Here is a 21,292-nt window from a genome sequence, read left to right on the forward strand (position 1 = left end):
CTCAGGACATTCAAAAGCTGTTTGGAGTTATTATTCCAGTTGAATCAGGTAGTCTTCAGTAACATTTTCTGTTATCTATTTTTGTCACGTGACATACCTGCTCGAAAAGAGAAGAAATTCTTTATTAGATGAAGGGTACTTAAGTACACATCACGTTGAAAAAAATAGATCTATGTGTAAGTGCACAGATGGAAATATGTATAATGTTGCTCGGTTGATAATCAATAATGTTTTGTAGAAGATCAAATCACCTGACAACGCAATATACTTATTCATGCGTACGGTTCACAATTATTTGCGGTCAGTTTTCCTCAGTTTGTATGATTCTCATTAACCAATATGATTAAATTTGCAGACTAAAACACCCCTTATTTGATTAAGAATAATAAAAGAAAACAGTGCATGTCGATTTTTAATTCCTGATGGATGCTACTGGGCTTTACTTTAACCGAGAAATTTGCAATCGCTTACCTCAGCTCTCTGTGTCCCATGCCGTAAGAAGCACAAGAAAAAAGTTGATGATAGTGAGTCTTGGCTGAGACAAGAAGAATCAAAGAAGAATCTACGGTCCCCAGAAACGCCACTTTTAAACACGAGACAACTAGGGTAAATTGAATGAATTGTTATTTCTTTTATTTAAAACTATCGTTCAGATTATAAGATACGCGAAACACTCTACCCACCGATTTTTTCCTACATTCTGTTAATCAAAAGTTTCAATAATTTTAAAGGCTTTCTTGTTGATTGTCTTAATAGCAACAGTTTCCAGGATCCAAGGGGAGCAAAAGAGAGAACAATTTTCTGTGTAGTTAGGTAAGGCGAAATGCCGGCTCTATACTTCTTCCGGCGTGATAACGATACTGATGACAACCATGGGCAAAAAGCACCGTCCGCTAATGATGACGATTATCATAGTTATTAACAAATCTCAGTTATAGTCCTGAAAAAAATCTCAGGGGGTCCTTTGAACCATCCACTTAATCTCGCCAGAAGTCAAAGTTGCCTACACTCATTCTAAGGTTCGTGCGATTTTACGACGAATTTTCAATTCCGGTGTGTTGCACGCGCGACTTTTGATAGAAAAAAACCTACACGCGCCATAACTTAAAAGAACGTGTCAGCGGAATGATTCAAATCTCTATCACTTTGCATACATTCTTGGGAACAGAAAAAATTACTTAGAGCAAACACTCTAAGTACAGTGTTCATTCCGTGCAATGGGGCATAAATAAAAGGTTCTGGTGGAAAAGACATTTTATTTTATACCACTGATGACAAGCAAAAAGGTTATATGGGTACCCGGTTAAAAATATATTGATAACTCTATTAATTAATACCAGTTCTAATTTAAAGGAGAAAGTTATGAGTGGCGAACTTTTCCTTTTGAAGGTTAAGAGAAGCCTTTGAAAGACTATTAAGCTCATGATTCGTATTGAAATCGGGACCAACTCCGACGAATCCGGCCGATGAAGACGTAAGATCCAAGCCGTCTGTGATCCTAAACTAATCTTATGATTTCCATGTGAGAATTAAACATACAATCGGCCCATTACGTTATAGTAAAAACACTGAGGGATCGAATATCTATTTCTACAATTGGTTCATATAAAAGAAACATTCCAAGGATTAGCTCGGTATGTCACATCACGCTCGTAAATGTACATTCAAGCGAGTACAGGTAGCGCACTCGCAATTATTTTGAAAACTTTTCTTATGCAGGGATGGGTTTCTGTGCGAAGATGAGTGCAAATTACGAATATTGTTGTCCGAAAACATTTGAAACCTTCAAAAGCGGAAGATTATATTCCCTTAATCCGAAGATTTAATACGAAACAGATGACCTGAAAGCAGGCAATTTTGTCCATAGATGCAACGGTTACACCAAAGCAATAAAACTGCAATTTCAAGACAGCCGCGCTTGCAAGACGTAGCTTGCTTTTAGCGGCAACATAATTCATTCTCATCTCTGTTAAACAGGTTCAAGTGACAAAACTAATGCTTGTTAAAATGGAAACTTTCGAAGTCGCAACCACTTTACTCATCAATCTGTGCATGATTGTCTTTGTTGAACTGTGTTGCCCGTGACAAAAACTTGCTGTCCCCTGAAAGGAACGTGCCATCCAGAATGAAGAATGCCCCTGTCTCAGGGACGATGAACCATTCCTTAAATGGGACCTCATCATCCTAATCATTGCCTTTACCACCATACTCGCAAGAATTATATTTTTGATCAGTTCTTCCTGTCAATTGTCTCCAAACTATGGCACGGATGATTTTGAAAAAAAAGGATTCTGACTCCCGCACAGGTCTTGAAGAAGTCGTGATTTCGCTAGTTACTTACATCTTAATGTGTTTACGACATTTATCAGATCTTGTAACAGCAATTTTTTAGTGAATAGTTCCAGATTGGCTTTCACTGTATTCCAGTTGATAATCAGTAGCTAATCAAGTTCGCCTTCTTAATCAGTACTATTCAGATGAGAGCTTCATGGTTTTTTTAGTTGAGTTAACTTCTCTACCTTCGATTTCACGTTTAGTAATATCAAAATTTGGACTGACCAGATTTAAGTCCAACTCCAAAAAGTTTTAAAGGTGGATGTATGCACAATCCAAATCTGCGACCCCTCGAAATGTGTCCTTAGTTTGAACAATGTTTCCATCATTTTCCATCTCCTTTGGGAAGTGCTTGAACTTAACCCTTCTTTACATAGCTCACGACACTCTGTCTCTCTTGACCCTCTATCTTAGGCAACTGAGTAGGAATCCTTTTTTTGTCTTAAAGTGATCATCCAACCATAAAAAAATCTTCTAAATGTCGTACAGTTTTAAATTTTGTTTTATTTTCGATTCATATCCGCAGGCTTTTTGAAATGTCTATATTTAAAGGCACAAAGAAGGGTAAAGGTGGAAGTTTGACCGAGAAACTGGTCTTCTACACTTGATCAGAATATGATTACTGTAGTCATGACTCCCTGAGAGAGAAAATGAGCGAACATAAAGGGATTGACAACTCCGAGAAACTACAAAAAATGTGGCTTTTTAAAAGACCTCTGAGTGAATGGCAACGTACCCAGCTTGTTTGGAACCATCAGTTTGTCGTGGTAGATTCACCTGGTTGGTATTGGTCCCTTGAGAGAGAGGGGGAAACGCTTCTCCTTCAAAGGAACGTAAAGTATACCGTCGTTAAAGATTATGAAGAAGGATGCCCCAGATACGCTCCAGTAGTCGAAATAAAACATGGTTATTGCAAAGGAACAATGAAAGATTTGATTGAGTTTCTTTATCGCAAGGGAGAGCTAAAGACTAATTACGATTGGGTGTTCAACAGTTGTAAAACGTTCGCAAATAGTGTGTTCAATGAATTTGTGGTAGAGGGTACGGTCGAAAGAGCATTCAATTTTTTGTGAACAGTGACACTTCAAATGAAGAGCTACTTCAAAGTCATATAGGAATTATATTCTATAGCTATTTAATTGAACTATTTTTTTAACGTCAATTAGAACCAATAGTCTGGTCTCTTAAAGATCGCAGGTAATCGTTTCAGGTGAGATTTCTTACGCATCTGAAGCTTCGGGTGAATTTTTAAAGATATTTTGGAAACTAACAATCAAGAATTTCATAGCTTTGTCCATTTTAAGACTAACCTTTAGAGTAGTTCCTAGTCGTAACTTGTTCATGTTTTTTGTTCACTTCTTAGCTTGTTAATATTTCTGTGTAAATAATCATCAAAATATAACCGACCATGCTCATCTATGGTTTTCACCTCTGCTGCCTCCAGGCGTAGCCTTCTTCGCTTGCCTCGTTGTTCACGATTTTTATTCATCTGTTCATGAAACACCACTGACTCATCTCTTCCTTTGGGTTCCGCCCCGCTCAAGCTCTTAGTATTTGGTTTTCTGAAGATGTGATCAATCAAACCTAACTTGCGCCCCCTAATCACTTTCGTTGTGATTCCGACGTTGTCGTAACTGAAACTACGCGCATTAAACAAGGTTTCCGAAAAACAATTATTACTCAACAAAGCACAGCAAACTTGTTTCACTTTCCATGTTTTTTTTTTCAATACTAATAAACACTTTTTAAGATTTTTTGGAAAGAAATGTAGAATCAGCAATTCGTTTTTGTCCTCACCGTTGTGGCGACCATAGAGTTTAAATTCTCTTTAAATGAAAGTATAAGCGGGAAGGATGTCGATTGTCGAGTTGCTCGCAATGCTTTGGTGCCGACTACGTCGTTTGCGCCGCATCAAATAAACGGCAACAAACAGGACGGCTGCCAAGGCCATTACCTTTGGATGTGATATAGATTGTGGCAGCCTCGAAGTAGTAGCTTCACTTCGCACATAATGCAAAGAGAAAACCGCTGTGCTAAGTGCGTCAGGCTTCAAGTATCGGAAGTAGAGGTGAAACTTTTAACAGAACATCTGTCGCTAAACGCCACCAACACAGGCCCAAAAACTGTTCTTTCGAGGTTTCGCTTACGCCATTTCGCTTACGCCATTTCGCTTGTGAAAACTTTTACGCAGAAAATATGTAAGCCGTTAAATGTTATGCAATTTTACAGAAGATAATGAATCAATCTCTCTTTTTCTTAGCGTATAAAGGTGAACTTATGCAAGTCCAAGTAACAATAGCTTGCATTTTGAGAAATGGTAAGTGTCACTCGGGATGATGGGAAACAGCAGCCTATTAGTATACAATACCACGAGCCAAACTTGGATGAAAACAAACGAATGCCTCACATCTCATTTCCAGTTTTATTTGGAAACAACATATAAATAGTTTGACATAAAAAATGTTTACATCAGTTTCTCATAACAGTTGTACTGAGGACTTACATTCGATAAAGCACTATACAAGAATTAGAAGGCCGATATTCGATACAAATTATACGTGAATTAGAATCAGTGTAACGGCAATATTAACGAATTGTGTTAAATATCACCAAGAGAATATATTCACTTGTCATCACTGAAATAGAAAGTTTTCGCCGAGACACGCCAATTTCGTCACGTGCATGTTGTTTGAAACCCTGGTGAAACACTACAATGACACGCTATCCATGAGTTTCATATGTTATCAAACTCTTGAGTGGGATAAAGCATCAAACTGTAGTGAACACATTTCTTAATTTTAATGACAACATGTGATTGACTGACAAAATGCGAAAAATTCATGAATATTTCCATTTTCCTTTATTCCTGAGGCGCGATTGAGAAGCTATTTCAAAAACACGTGCATTAGGTTTCATTAGGGTTTCCAAACACTCGAAAACAATAAAAGCACTTGGCCTGCGGCCTTGTGCTTTCATCAGTTTTCTCGTGTTTGGAAACCTTGATGAAACCCTCGCACTCGTTTCTGAAATAGTACCTCTCCTTTTCATGCCACAATATTTTTAAAACGTAAACTATACTTATATTTCCTGAATGTAACCTTGAAAGAGGAAGGAAATGAGCAATTTACCAGATAAAGTCGACCACTCCATTCACCCTTTTAAGCCACTTAGTACTCGATGAGAATGAATTCTGACCGCTGGTGAGACACAGACAGACGCGGCGTGTCTGTATTCTAATTTAGACAAAGGGAACGTAGATACTGACATTCTTAGACTCCAATCCACACCTTACAGCTGACTTTTTACGTCCTCGCGTGACAACAGCTGCTTAATAGGATTGGACGTTGGTCGATGTTTTGTTTTCATTATCAGTCTGCGACGATGGTCTGCAAATTTTCTATCAAAAGTAAAAATACAGAACCAATGTCAGGATGGTTTTAGGGTTACTTGACCTTAACTACCGATGATGGCTAGCTCCGAGAGAGGATAATTTAAAAAACAACCGGAGAGTACGGTTTTTAGTTAATTTATCAAGTCCTCCAACTTATTGATTTTTGGCATGTAGCTTTTGCGTCAATAGAAAAACATGTCTCTATTCAAGAAAGCGAACTAAGTATTAAGAATGCAGTTTTCATTAATTTAAACGACGTTTTCTTTTTCTGGTGTAAAGATCATAGAAAATGACCGCCGTGGGTAGTGATAAACAATATGTGCGATGAAGATCGGTGACGTCGTTCTTTTTATTACCGACCACTTCTCGATGACTACCCGCCACTTTCGGTTTGGGTTTTCCAAATACGTTTTCTAACTCGGCTTTGAGAAGACCTCTATTGCCGCCTTGTTCGTCTGACGCCTGCATTTGCAAAATTTTGCCTTCACTACACAACCGAACACACTCAAAGGTTGAGGCATGGGCGCGTTGGTCAGCCAGGCCCAAGATAGATTTTAATTGTGACAATGAATTTACAACAAAGTGGATAAGAGATACATCAAGTAACGTCCTACATGCGCCAAAGCCGGACACGTAAACCCCAAAAACCTCTTGTTAGGAAAATAGGGACCGTGTACCCCCGACCAACTGCAGTGGCGCCACCTTTGGGGTTTTAAGGTTGATCTATAAACAATGAAGAGAATGAAGAAAACAAATCATATCAGGCTAATTACACAATAAAAATGAACCTTATGGGAAAGTGCTAGTGGCAAGGCTGACCGTAGAATGCCACAAGTTCCTCAACGATCTCTTCTTACAAACATACTACCCATGAGCCTCCGCGTACTACGCTCGCACCCAGTTCTCTGTTCCGTGTCGGCAAAATATTAATTTATGTCAATACCGATTATCACAAATTACATATTTTGCCTTCACTACACAACCGAACACACTCAAAGGTTGAGGCATGGGCGCGTTGGTCAGCCAGGCCCAAGATAGAAAGCTAAAGGTAGGGCTTGAGCTCAGAGAAACAGAGCCTTGGAAACTTCTAGCCTACTGGAAAGAGAATCCTTAACATAAATGTTCTTTGCTGTGACTGAGGCCCAGCGACCATGGCGCTGAAGATTCCTCTCCGAAATGCCAGAGCTGGCAGCTAAAATAGCTCCACCTGACCTAGCTGAATGAGTGCTATACTTAGAGATAAATGGTACAATATTCGCGAAAGACTTCTTAAAAGGACTGCCTATAGGTAGAATAACAAATCGGCTTGTTTACAGAGATAAGGCGCTTGTGATTGCCCGAAGCTGAAATGGCCCTAAAAAGATACTCGTCTGAATTTTCAGGAATCTGGGCCTTATGCATATACAGCTTAAGTAAAGAACAGGGACACATGATAGATGAGGACTCAGCAATAACGACCCACCTGCCCTCCCTCAGTTGGTCCGTCTTGCTTTTCTCTATGCTGATTGTAATGTAACCCTCGTTAAACTGAACATCTCTGCTACGCATAACGCATAACTCGGAACTTCTAAGAAAACCGGAAAATGCGAGAATGAACATAACTAAATTTCGTAATTGTAAAAGGTCTTCTAGATTAGTCTCTGCAGCAAGGACCTTGAGGTGGTGGGCGTCCAGGGGCTCCTTTCTATTGACTATTGGCTGACTGGCAAGGCGAACAGCTCCTTTCTTTACGGCAATAACAGTAGGGTGTAATGTTGGAGAGTCTACGCCTGCAAGAAGATGTACCAACTTGAACGCGTAAAAGGCGCAGTTGATGGAAGCGACGGACTTGGACGACCCGAAGAGGTGTTGCAAGTAGAGGGCACAATCGATTGGACTGACTGGAAACTCCGAGGTACCCAAGACATCACTAGCAAAGGGTCTCCACTTGTTAAACGCCCTCAAGAAATTTGCGAATGTCCCAGATGCTCTGGAAGCAAGCACGGTAGATTTGAGATTCTCCATTAGCTGATCCACTCTCGGGGAATTTTGGGCCTCTGAAGACCAGAAAACGGAAGTGAAGATATCTAAGGATAAAAAAAAAAAGAAAGAAAAAAGGGACAAAAATCAATGAGACAGGCAGCAATGCACACAATGCTGAATTACATTCAACTCACTGTCATCACTCAGGAAGACCACTTTGCCGATCAGGCAATACACTTCTGCGTAAAACGATACAAGAGAAAAAACCATGCTATTCTAGTGAACGTACCCCTCTAGGGCGTTTGCACAATGCCAACAGAAAATACCCCTCTAGGGTACAAAATGAAAATACATATGACAAATCGCCCCTCTAGGGCCTCTCCTGGATGCCTCTCTAAGGCCTAACACGTTTAACTTAGAAAATGATTATCAACAAATAATAAGTACTTCGCGCAAATATAATACGCCTTATCGGTACATAGTAGAGACAGCAGCGAACTCTAGCCCGAATGGAATCAAGCACAAGGAACTAGAAAACTTTTACGAGATAACTCGGAATCTAATCAGGGAATGATGCTAAAGACAAGACGTAGAGCTAACGAAACGAAAGCCAATGGCTTGCTACCAAAAATAGAGTTCTTAGCTTTTCCTCTAATGAACAACTTAGGAGAGTTAGGCAGGATAACCCGGTCATGGATAAATGTACTCCAATGGAAACCATCCGAACACAGGATGGGCCAGAAGTGGGCAGAAGGGGAACGATCAGAGTTCCTTGAGCACAGCACAGCTCCATATGCTTAATAACTTTACACGTTAAATACACAGGGGGACACAGCCAGTTATTATGATGAGACCAATCCTGAGAAAACGCATTAACGCCACTCGAACCAGGCTGGTAAAACCTTGAATTAAAGCATTGGACTTTGACATTGTAGGAACAAGCGAACCTATCGCAGGTATGTGGACCCCATAAGTCGTCAAGAACACTGAAGACCGTATCGTTGATCGTGTAGTCGTCATAATCAATAAAATTGCTTATATCGTCCGCCGCACTATTTAGGTCTCTTGGGATGCGTTGCATATCGATGTTAATAGCACTAAGCAAACAACTACGATGGATATCCATTGCAAGCTCTTGTAATGCTGGAGTCTTAGACCCTGAATTAACGATCCGGACAACGTTCTGATTATCCGTAAACCACGTGACTGTTTGGGCTCTCAATGACTCCACGAAGGCTTTCACTGATAAAGACACGGCTAACAACTCTCTGAATGTAGAACTTTGAGCTTTCTCAAAATCTGCCCAGGTTTGATGGAACATCTTCCCTTCGAACTCGATGGAACTGCCGCAAGCTGAGCCAGAAGCATCGGAATAGACGATCTTCGAAGGCTTGTGCCTGACAGGCCAAATAGGTATGCCGTTAAGACTTGCCGCATTAGACTTCCAGAAAAGCTCAGAGCTTCAGACGAAAGACGAGCGTAAGAGTTCCAGGTTTGCGCGGTATTGATGACTGCGAACAAATTTCTAGACATAAGCCTAGAGACATTACCAACGCAGGGGCCAAGAGAAATTATTTTTCCGGAAACAGAGGCAAGCTTCCGAACTGGATGACAAGACGAGGGAATGGCTAAAAGAGTCGCTAAATCTTCTTGTAAACTGGTAATTCGCTTAGCAGTGGCAGAAACTTCAGAAGTGGAAGTATTGAGAACGGCTCCGAGCCAAGTAATAACCTGAGTGGGCTCCCAAACGCATTTGGTTTCAATAGACAAATCCTCACACCTGAATCGGCATTTGTAAAAGAACTGATTAACGTGGCGAAGGTCTAAAATTAGACGCTTTTCGCCTGATTTTTGAACAGATACGGACAAAGGATTGATGATAACAGGAGCTTCAAACACTTCAGTGACGCAACCGTTGATAAAGAGATCGTTAATGGCACTTTCGACAAAAGGTGCCTGCTCCAAAGCCGAACTGTTATTTTTAGCTGTGAAGGGCGGAGGAATTTGGAGAAGCGGTAATTTATAGCCATAATCAATAACATCCAGGATAAATTGAGGGGCGTGAATGTCGTTCCAGAATGCGAGGACTCCACGTAGCCGTCCTTTAACGGACGAGTAATCATCGCCGGATTTAACCTCGAAAGAATTTCCATTGACACGAAGAAAAATTAATTCATCGCTATCCTCAAGAACAAGGCCTTGTTCCAAATCGACGTCCGAAGTGAGTCATTTGGGATTCTGACCGGTATTAGAAAGAACATCAAACCGCAAATTAGGGCAGAAAACCCTCCAATGCCCGGGTTTGCCACAAGCAAAGCACAAACCAGAAGACGAACTCTGGGACGAAAGCTGCGGGTTTACACGCGAAAACAAATTGGGTAGCTGTGAGGCGGAAAACTGCGGAGTTGTTGAAGTCGATGTAACATTACTTCATTGCCGGGTCGAGCGAGATGCGAAACGCTTCGTGGACCTAGCTGCTCTGGATTCGGCTCTGTATATCTTTTTCTCATCTTCTTCGTCGTCTGCGAGATCATGGTGCTTGTATTCGAGGACCGTCTTCCACCCGTACTGTGATTTATCAGCCAGTAAAATTAATTTTTGACGCTCTTGAAGCAGCTCCATACCTTTATCCAAGGCTTGTTTGATCTTCTCGACGTCGTTCCTTTCGAGGGCAATCTGGGCGTCTTTAACAGCATTTTAATAGCTTTGTTAGCTTTGTACTGCTCCTCGTTGCTCTTTTTGTTGAAGTGAGGAACGGAATCGCGTTTCAACCTTTTAATCTCTGACATCTGACGCCTGCTTCGTCCATAACTAGGCAAGGAAAAGTGATGAAGACAAGAAATAAACCTTATGGGAAAGTGCTAGTGGCAAGGCTGACCGTAGAATGCCACAAGTTCCTCAACGATCTCTTCTTACAAACATACTACTCATGTGCCTCCGCGTACTACGCTCGCACCCAGTTCTCTGTTCCGTGTCGGCAAAATATTAATTTATGTCAATACCGATTATCACAAATTACATAATGCAATAACGGATGATTAAATTTTACAAAATCTGATCAGACTTTGGACGTTGTTTTCATGGTAGGTGACGGAATGTAAGTTGTTTGGCTTGTGCGTTGTGAGTAAAGGAGCGGAAAAACACTTTTTAACTTAGAAATGATACAAAAGTTAAATGAAGATCTCTCATATTCCGATAAATCTCGACCCTGGTCGACGAAGTTCTTGTGAAGGCCACTAACCATTTCACTTTTCAAATGAGCGCGAAGTTTCTGGTTAATATCACTCTTTGTGCACTGCCCCTTGATTTCATAACATCATTCGCAAGGAAGCCCAAACGCTGTGGTTGGTACAAGATATCCAAATGCTGTGATATGATTGGTGCGAGACACATACCCTTATGCGGCAATCTGATTAGTGCGAGATACAAACCCTTAAGCGGCAATGTGATTGGTGGAGATACATGCCCTTATGCGGCAATATGATTGGTGCGAGGTACATACCCGAGTGCGGCAATCTGATTGGTGCGAGACTCATTCCCTAAACGCTGTGATTGGTCCAAAGTAACTAAATGCTGTGATATGATTGGTGCGAGATACATGCCCTAATGCAGCAATCTAATTGGTGCGAGATACACATCCTTATGCGGCGATCTGATTGGAGCAAGATACCTACCCAAATGCGGTGATCTGATCGGTGCGAGCAAATAAATGACTAACATTTTACGACACCGGAAGTGTTTCCACACGGAAGTCAGTCGCTAACCACTTTTACTCGCGACTAGAAGTTAAGGACGTGCTCATAAATGTATTTTTGTGGTATATCAAAACTTTTATTGATAAACAGCAGAACTTGACCCCATTTGAGACAACCGTTTAGTTCTTAAGAGCGAGTGTTACCAAATGGCCAAACAATTGGTGGCAACAGCTGAAAATTCAATTTCGCCCATATTTTAAAGTTAGGCCGGCCTTAGAGAGAAACAAACCACTGCATGCTTCGTTTGGCTGAATATCGATTTATTTTCTAGAAAATCGATAATAACAGAATTCCGCCAAAATGCCGCTTTTTAAATTGCAGTTGAATCTCGGAACGTCGCGTCACAAAATGAAAAAACTTGGACTGATGAAAAGTATGTGTTGACAGTAATTTCAGCAATTCTTAGCCATTTACTTACACAATATAATTGAATTCATCTAACCTACTTCAGACTAGTTCAAAAATAGGTCAAAAGTTACCCGTTATTTAACTATGTGCTACACAAAGTAATTGACTGAAAATCTGGCTTTTGCAAAATGAAGTGTAGTTCTTTTCGATCTCCAAAGGATTTTTAGGGGAAACGATTCAGCGCGACTTAATTAAATTCTAAAGTTGGATAAAATGCACCGATTCGACAGTACCATCAGTTAGCCGAAAATGTACACATTCACGCGCAAACTCAATTGTTTGGCATTTTACGTCCAATCCACAGCTTATTTAACATAATATCCTCTTACCTTCCATGTTGCTGTTTTGAAGAAGAGGGCTACAATCCTGAAATTGTTGCATCGTTCAATTAAAGGTAAAATGACTTGGCTGGATAGTCAACGCTTTCGGGGTTTTTGATTTGAGGTTTCTCTATTCCCATTTCGTTGAAAAGGAGGCTGTAATTACGTCACGCAAGAGATATTTGCTTAAATAATATAAGTATTCAACCGAACCGCGAAACAAACGTTGTCGTTCATGAAAGCGTTAATTGAATTGTGGTAAACCTGGAGGCCGGCAAACCGTGGTAGAATTCAGTCTCATTGCTATTTCAATTAATACTTTCATGAACGACAACGAATAAATGCAATATCGGCAGGAAAAAAAGAGGACAAACTTACCGAAAAGCTACGAATTGGCTCTGCTTTACGGCAAGGCGAAGTGAAGACTTTTCAACACAGCGAGTACACCATGTGATAGTTTCGCGCCAATTTTTACATTAGATGACGTCATGCCCCCAGCAGATCGCTCTTCCATTTGCAGTTTGTAGTTTTGGTGGTTTCGGCGACATAGCCTTCACGTCACGCACAAGCAAGCTCGACGATTCGCGATCGCTACAACATCGAAATATTTTATATAATGTTAAGCAATTTAATGTTCAGCTAGAGCGTCTGATTTTCTGCAAAGCTATTCGACGTAACGCTACACCATTTGCGTGTATGCTGTACCATTCGACATTACGCTGAACCATTTCACACAACGCTGCAGTTTTTGTTTGTACGCTGTACCATTCTACATTACGCTGAGCCATTTCTCGCTACGCTACACCGTTTGTGCGTACGCTGTGCTATTCGACATTACCCTGAGCCATTTCACGCAACACTACACCGTTTGTGTGCGCGCTGTGCTATTCGACATTGCGCTAAGCCATTTCACGCAACGCTAAACCTTGTGTGTGTACACGGTACCATTCGACATTACGCTGAGCCATTTTACGCAACGCTAAACCGTTTGTGTACTGTATTGAAAATGAGTGCTAAGCTATTCGCAATTGAGCCGGTCCATTTCACAATTTCATGTTCCAACTCGACATAGGCAACTAGACCATTTATCATTTGGCTTAATTATTCACGTTTAGGGTGTTTTGTTTCATGAAGGAAAACTAAACCGCCTATAATTCGGCCATGCCAATCCTTTTTTAGCTATGCTATCCTGGCGCTCATTCTTAGACCAGCTTTGTATTTGCTGATCTATTTGACATCCTTGTATTTTTGGTGGTGAAGGCCGCCTATAAGACACTCAAACAGCCGAACACACGCAGTTCAAGAGTTCTCGTGTGCGCAATGAAGTTTGCAGAGTTAAGTAGCGGCTACATTCATTTGATTAGCCTGAGAGATTTGAACGCACCCACACAAAAACGAAGGCAACCCCTACGTCACACTCCTGATAATGTAGAGGTCAAGTAACTAATTTATTTGCTACATGATAAAAACTTCGACGGCGTCGCACAAAGCTGATCAACGCTGCTGAGGGTTCATACATGTACTTTGCTCCTAATTATCAAAATCACGTGGAAAGTATAATCACTCTTACTTAACCTCGTTCTCAAGCAGCTACTTTACTTATAGTTTGCATCTCTGTCTGCAAGAGTTGAATCTTCAGAGAGTCTGTATCCTTGAATTAAGCTATCAACCCCTCTTCATGAGAACCAGAGAAGAAGATAGAAGTCAAATCTTTATTCCAAGAGGTCGCTTCTCGAATTATGGTAAGTCAACATCAAGGTTATTTTATGAAAAGAGTAGCATACGTTTCGTCGGACTAGTGATTATGGCAAAGCAAAGCGAAGGAAGGGCTAAGATGGCGTCAAAGTATTGAAAGTGAAAGTAAGAAAATGATCAAGTTGTGTCCTTGTTGTAACGTCTCCATCAGTTAGCATAATTTACGTGGAAGCAAAATAGTAAAGCTTTAAGAGCAGCTAATGTTTCAGAATTGTGTCCTTCATATTTGGATGTGAAATATCATTAAAACAGCCACGTGTTTTATAAAGCGTGACTCAACGTAAGCGTCGAAAGCCTTAACGATCGTTCAATATACAACTCTTAAGGAAATCAGCAGAGAAACTTTGCTTTCCACGTCTTCAGTTCGCTCACACTTTGAGAAATTTTACAATTTATCCGTTAGTGTTTGCCTTAACTGAGAAAATGATGATTCACCGCTCTCAATGAGTTTTAAAGTAAGAAATGCCGGTCAAGTCAATCAATTTGTTCAATAATCGTAAGCTCATAATTGTATCTTGACGTCTTCTTGTCTTTCGCATGCTCTTTCCGGGTCAGAGCACTGAAGCAGATTATGCAAAGTGGTCTGTAGTTTTTTTTAGTTCCGATGTCACAAGATAATTTGGTATTGAACAATTATTCGCCGGAATTATTAAAAAATTTTCGCTGCTGCTGTCACGTCATTCGCCTTTTGCGCCACTCTGACTGGTCGTTCACCGTTCGTTTGTCGAAATTTCTCGGATTACGGCTGCTAAAACACTGAAAAATTTGTATCGCTCACAAACAATGAACTTCAAAATTTCTCAGAGGCGGAAGAAAAACAAAATAGGCCAAGAACAACCAAAAGTTTGGTATTCAGTGGCTTTAGTAATGGCATTTCTCACGGCTGAGAACAAAAATTGACAGCTAGAAGATTTGCCACTGACCGATTTTGGCCGTGTACCTGGCAAAGAAAAAGTCTTTAATTGTGAATTCTGTGAATTGAAAGTTATCCCCTTTTTTTGTTTTTGTTATGATTCAACGTATTTTCCCATCTTGAGACTTATCGCCGACAATCGCCGACATACTTTACGACTTTTTTACGTGGGTTGTGGATACTATGTTTTTCATTTATTTAATAACGTCGACTTTTCTTGTCAGAAAAGGCTTACTGTGTTTATCTAAAAGACAACAGAATAAATGGTTACCAGCAGATATGTAATCAGCTCTCTTCTCGTGTTCAAATCGATATCTGACCCGTGAGCTATCGAGTTAAACACTCGAAGAGAAATTCCATATCTTCTTGTACCTATGTAATTTTCTCCATTTATCGACTGACAGAAATGATAAGGGGAATTTGCAACCTAAATTCTAAAGCTGGCGTTTCAGAGCGAATCCACTCTTATGGAGGACTAACGCTCGCAAACATGGTCATCGAGAGGGGATGCTAGGAAACAAAATTTTATTGCATGGTGTTGAGTCTGTAAATTACGACGTCAACTCTGCTTTTTTTCGCGAAGTACAAAGTTTTAGAATTAACACTAATCGCTTTTCTGAGGTCATTGTTGGATTGTTTAAATAATATATTCCTAACTTAGAAAGTTTAACTCGTTGTTATTGCAACTTGTATGCGTTGTTTATGTGTCCGTTTGTGTGTGAAGCTGAATACACTGATTCTGTATTTGTAATATTGTAACCCCCTCGTTAAGCCTAGGTGCTTTTGGGGAAAACAATAAAAAATATATTAAAAAAAAATATAAAAAACCCTCGTAAGGTCAGTTTTAGAACATCTCTACTGTGGCCAATTCATATCATTTTAATTGATGAAACCAAATTATCTTGTAACACCCCTCACTGACGTAGCATCGCAATTTCTTTAGGAACTCACCCCCTTTATTCGTTTATGTTGACAGGCATATCTATTTAATTAACTTAGGAATTTGTAAAGGGTGACGGAATTCAACTCGATCGAGCGTGACATAAGTGAATGAAGGAACGAGAGGTCGTCTAACTATTGAAAGTAAAGGTAAGAACCGATAGAAATGTGTGTCCTTGTCATCGACAGCTGATCGATTATGATATTTTTCAAGAGTTAGCATGGTTGAATTTCAAATACAAATAGAGCCTTTACGAGCTACATATTTAAACTAGCTAAAAGCTGATTCAGCGAAGGCGAGGAGAATGATGGTTCATTGTACCACGTCACGATGAAGTTTTTTCTTTCTCTGTTTTATCATTTTGTGTATTTTATTTGTTTTTGTTTGTCTTTTTTATGGCCCATATTTGGGGAACATTTGCGCGCTGAGAAAAAATCCCATCGCTGCTCATGGAAAAAATCACAACGTACGAGTGATTGCTTTAAATTTATCAAGCGACTTGACGCTGATATCTGCATGAGTTAATAAAATGACGACCTGGTCCATACGGGCAGGAAAATGATGTCGGTTTCTTTTAAAATATGTTTTTTCATTTTATATCTTTACCTATTAGAACATTTGCCATATGATGATGAGCGGAAGCATCAGTGGTTCGAAGGGTGGAAAATGGACGAGTCAGTTACGCACATATTTTTACAAAGAAAATGGCAAGATCGAAGTTAACCGCTACTCGCTGCAAAAATGTGTGGAAGACCTGCATAGGATTACGAACTGCGAGGAGATACAATATATTGGTAGTTATCGATGCCCTCTTGTCGAAAACATAGAGGAGAAACTGTTCGCCTATCATCAGTTTTTAGTGATTGAAACAACTAATTGGTATTGGTCGATCGGAAAGGATTCAGAAAAGATTCTCCTGCAAAGGTCGAAAGCAAAGGATTGTGTAGAGGAGTTTAAAGAGGGTCAAGCTAGGTATACACCAGTAATGATGATCGATGAAAACGAGGGGAAAGGATCTATGAGAGATTTGATTAAGTTTATTTGTGAAAATGAACTTGACAAAACGTATTATCTATTAGGCGATAATTGTCAACGTTTCGCAGAAAGGCTGTTTAACCAGTTTAAAAAGCCAAGCCAAGGCACGAGAAGCCCAAATTCCACTTTCCCACTTATTCTTGTCGGTTCATTTCTTATTGTATTATTGATTGTAGCCAAGTATAAACAGAAATTTTAATATTTCTGTGAAAATTATCATCAAAATGTGTTGACTGTAGTTATCTCTAGTTTGCAAAAGCGATTCAAGATCGACAGCCAATGTTTTTTTGACAAAAAGTCATTGTTTTTACAGACGTTTATCATGTTTTCTTTCTTGGCTCAATCGCTACCACTGCCAGTGAATCAAAGGTCCATAGAAACTGGTTGCCACCTTAAACTGTTTTGGGTTATTCTTATTGCTACCTCTAGGCGTAGCCTTCTTGGCTCTTCTCCGTCTTCTTGTGCATCTGTTACTTGAACGCCCTTGTCTCATCTCTCTCTGTGGGTTCCACCCCCGCTTAAGTTATGTCCCCTTATTTTTTAGTTTCCCGAAGGTGTTCCCAATCAAACCAAACGTGCACCCTCTAATCATAGTAACTGCGATTCTGAATTTGTCGTGATTGAAGACTTACTGGTGTATGAAACATGTCTCCCGAAGAAAAATTCTCATTCAAAGAAGCTCTGCAAACTTGTTTCACCTTGCATGTTATTTTTCCAAACAAATTAATACTTCTCTTATGGAAAGAAATGTAGAATCACTGACCCCTTGTTAACGTGACGGTTGTGGTAGCCATAGAGCTCGAAATCTCTTCATATGAATGTTGAGCGGGAGGGGGACATCAATTGTCTTGCTGGCTGTGACCTTTCCCCCTCCCTCTCCCGTTCACAACGCCTCTTTGCCTAAAATGTCGTTAACGCCGCGTCAAACAAAGGCAAATCGCTAACTTGGCGATACTTCTTGTGGTCGCAGCAAACGGGAGATGTACAAAGACCACTTGCTTTATAATCAGATGTTGTTCGCGTTCCGAAGAATGTGAACGACGACGGCTAATTTTTTAAAATTCCTATTTCAAATTTAACGCTGTGTTCCATACTCAGTTTCGAGATAGTTTTGACAGTGAGAAAAAATGTTTACATCAGTTTCCCAATAATAGTTGTACTATGGGTCTACATTCGATAAAGCACTAAAATTAGAAGGGTTATATTCGATACACTTTATACATGAATGAGATTGAGTGTAATGGCAATATTAGCGAATTGTGTTAAATATCACCAAGAGAATATATTCACTTGATATCAATGTAATACAAATTTTTTGCTGGGGCAAGTAAAAACTATCGTGGAGGTGCGGTGGCCTCATGGTTAGTGCGCTCGACTCCGGATCGGGTAGTCCGGGTTCGAGCCCTGGCCGGGGTCATTGTATATTGTGTTGTGTTCTTAGGCAAGACACTTTACTCTCACCGTGCTTCTCTTCACCCAGGTGTACAAATGGGTACCAGCAAACGTGCTGGGGGCAATCCTGCGATGGACTAGCATCCCGTCCAGTGGGGAGTAGCAATACTCCTAGCCGCTTCACGCTAAGGAGTTAAGCACCGGCCCCATGGGCCACCTGGGCTCGTATAAAGGCTTTACTTTTTTACTGTTAAGTAAAAACTGTACTCAGATTTGCGTGTTTCTACGTGTATGTCAACCCGCAATCACTCATCAGGAATAAGTCTGTTCACTCATCTGTTTACTCCTTGCTCATCAAGCACTTTTTTCTGATTTTTGTACTTTTTTTGATACAAAATTGTATATTTTTATACTAATGTGCCACTGATTTCATTCGCTGTTACTTATTTTTATTTCATTGTTCCTTTCATTGCGGGGTTCTGAAACTTAGACATACGTCTTCAACCAGTCTTATCCTCTCATGCTCTAACTACAATGATACAGTGCAACAAAATAAATCACAGTTAATTTAAAGTTTGAATAAACAGATTTGATCTCAGCAGCAATTAAATATAGTGTAGTAAATGGTTCAGAATATTGACGTCCACATATCATCTGTACATAAGTTCAACGAAATAAAAACCAACGCTTGTAGTCGTTATAAGATTTATGAACAATGTTGGCAATTTACGAGATTTATAGCATCTAGGTCACTAACTCCAGACTTCTCAAACTAATTAGTTAATTATTCATAAGGTGATCATCCAACCGAGACACGCCAATTTCGTCACGTGCATGTTGTCTGAAACCCTGGTGAAACACTGCAATGACGCGCTATCCATGAGTTTCATATATTATCAAACCCTTGAGTGTGAGAAAGCATCAAACTGTAGGGAACTCATTTCTTAATTCAATGAAAACATGTGATTGATTGACAACATGTGAAAAACTCGTGAATATTTCCATTTTCTTTTATTCCTGAGGCGCGATTGAAAAGCGATTTTTTTAAAACTCGTGCATCGGGTTTCATCAGGGTTTCCAAACACTCGAAAACAATAAAAACACTCGGCCTGTAGCCTCGTGCTTTCATCAGTTTTCTTGTGTTTGGAAACCCAGATAAAACCCTAGCACTCGAAATGTAAACTTGAAAGAACAGTGTCGGCCAGGGTTTTTGGGTATTCGGTATTCAGGGGCGATTTAAATCGGGTATACGGTATATTGCAGCTTAAATATGGGTATTCAGTATATCACTTTCTTTGAATTTCAGGTATAAAGTATTCAAAGCTTCGATTATTTTTGGGTATATTTGGAGGAATTTGGGGTAATTTGGGGTATTTTGTCGATTTTTTTTCGGGTATATTGGTATTCCACTACCCCCCCTGGCCGACCCTGAAAGAAGAAGGAAATGCACACCAATTAATTCTCCCTTTTAAGCCACTTAGTACTCGATGAGAATGACTTCTCAACCTGTGTCTGGAAGCTAATTTAGACAAACGAAACGTAAATACTGAAATCAAAAAGGGTCGAAATTTCTGAACTCCAATCCACACCTTACAGCGAAAGGGCAGACTCTAGACTTCTATATTAAAATGGATACTATCTTTATGATTACCATTATCTTTGTTGTTATTTACAGTACTTGATATAATTCATATACTACTCACTTGTTTTTATTGGCCTCGGAAGATAAAGAAAAAAACTCACAAAGGTAAAAAACGATTTGATATAAAAGGGAAAATTTGATTGATGAAAACCGTCAAAAGCATCTATTTTTACAGTCAACCGTCAAAAACTCAAATCAATATCAACCACCAAACAATTTAAAGAACATCTCTACTTGAGCCGCTTGCTAACAACAGTTTTGGAAACTTTAGAATGATAAACTAGTCTTACAAAAAAATGCTCAGTCTCTTCGTTTTCATTGATTTTCGCCTCTAACAGGCAGTTAAGATAATTTTTTTTCTCAATAGTTTAACTTAGAAAAATAGCCGACTTTATTTATAACTTGTCTTTGTACACGCCTCTACGCACCATTCCTGCCTTTCGATAAAATCTCAACTGAGATCACCCTTACTCAGGTGTCTTGGAAGCCGTCGTGAAATTCCTCACTAGCAGTTTTCGCCATCATCTTCATGATTCCCTAGAGATCAAAGACGTTTCTGTCTTTGATCTGTGTTTAGTATGCTAAAAGTAGGCGAAGGGCTAATGTTAAATTAACATAGCAATCCAATGAAAGAGGATCCCAAAATTGCTCGAGTCATTAACGTGATAATCCGATGAAAGAGAATTCTAAAAGTGTGCGAGATACTGACGTAACATCCAATCGAAGAAAATCGTAAAAATGCGTAAGATATACAACCGTAACAGTCATTATTCATATACTGTAAAAAGACAGAACACCTTTATTTTTATATATATATATATATATATATATATATATATATATATATATAAATTGACTCATAGAAATATATTTTCCTAATAACCGTCAACCGCCAAAAGGCCCTGAAATTTGACCGCCGACCGTCAAAGGCCTCATAAATTCAGCATCAACTTTCTTAGTCGAAAAATAAGAACCGTCAATCGTCACAGCTACCCCGCCCCCCTCCCTCGTAAGGGTTATTCATATCATTATCTAACTAACAATTTTGAGAAGATGTGTATATCTTATTTCTATTTTGCATTTTCCCTTCCAGATTCCATTTACCATTCCCCAACAAAATGCCTCCAATCTATTTTTGGTGACATTCCCAAATTCTCTATTCTTTCCACCCCACTAGAACGAGATTGGAAGTTGAATGTCACGCGCAAAGGCTCTTAATGCTGGCGGGGTAATTTGCATATAACCGCAATTCGGAAATCCTTGATTGGCGTTTGACCATCTAACTTTTCCTCTTTAACGTAAAGTACCTTTACGTCCTTATGCTGTATTAGTCACTGTGTGGTATATATCATATTCAAGGATGGCAAAATTGTACTTTCTAATTTGACAATTTGAACTACTTCGTAAGATTTTCCTTGAAGTTAAGATCAAGTCAGGCGGAAATT

General features: G+C 39.7%; 1 protein-coding gene and 3 long non-coding RNA genes across 5 annotated transcripts in view; 2 read left to right on the top strand and 2 right to left on the bottom strand.

The window, feature by feature from the left end:
* The window catches only part of LOC113675843 (uncharacterized), a 6,983-nt gene extending 3,234 nt beyond the window's left edge, over positions 1-3,749 (top strand). Inside the window, exon 2 of the long non-coding RNA XR_016180286.1 lies at positions 2,861-3,749. This is a non-coding gene — a long non-coding RNA (uncharacterized LOC113675843). The remainder of the gene's footprint in view (positions 1-2,860) is intronic.
* Positions 3,750-5,607: 1,858 nt separating this feature from the next.
* LOC113675841 (uncharacterized) overlaps positions 5,608-21,292 on the bottom strand; it is a 51,278-nt gene continuing 35,593 nt past the window's right edge. For both annotated transcript variants that reach the window (XM_089184299.1, XM_089184297.1), the window contains exon 15: positions 5,608-5,731. In XM_089184299.1, coding sequence (XP_089040425.1) covers positions 5,623-5,731 — 109 coding nt within the window. In that variant the 3' untranslated portion in view covers positions 5,608-5,622. The remainder of the gene's footprint in view (positions 5,732-21,292) is intronic.
* On the bottom strand, positions 7,579-10,575 carry LOC149038981 (uncharacterized). The gene is made up of 2 exons (XR_016180284.1): positions 10,312-10,575; positions 7,579-7,791 (listed from the first exon to the last, which is right to left on the bottom strand). It is a non-coding gene; the product is annotated as an uncharacterized LOC149038981 (long non-coding RNA).
* Positions 13,636-18,815, top strand: LOC149038982 (uncharacterized). Its single transcript, XR_016180285.1, has 3 exons — positions 13,636-13,912; positions 15,815-15,927; positions 16,392-18,815. It is a non-coding gene; the product is annotated as an uncharacterized LOC149038982 (long non-coding RNA).

Source organism: Pocillopora damicornis, chromosome 10, assembly GCF_964200805.1.
Source record: "Pocillopora damicornis chromosome 10, jaPocDami1.2, whole genome shotgun sequence".
Classification (NCBI taxonomy): Eukaryota; Metazoa; Cnidaria; class Anthozoa; order Scleractinia; family Pocilloporidae; genus Pocillopora; species Pocillopora damicornis.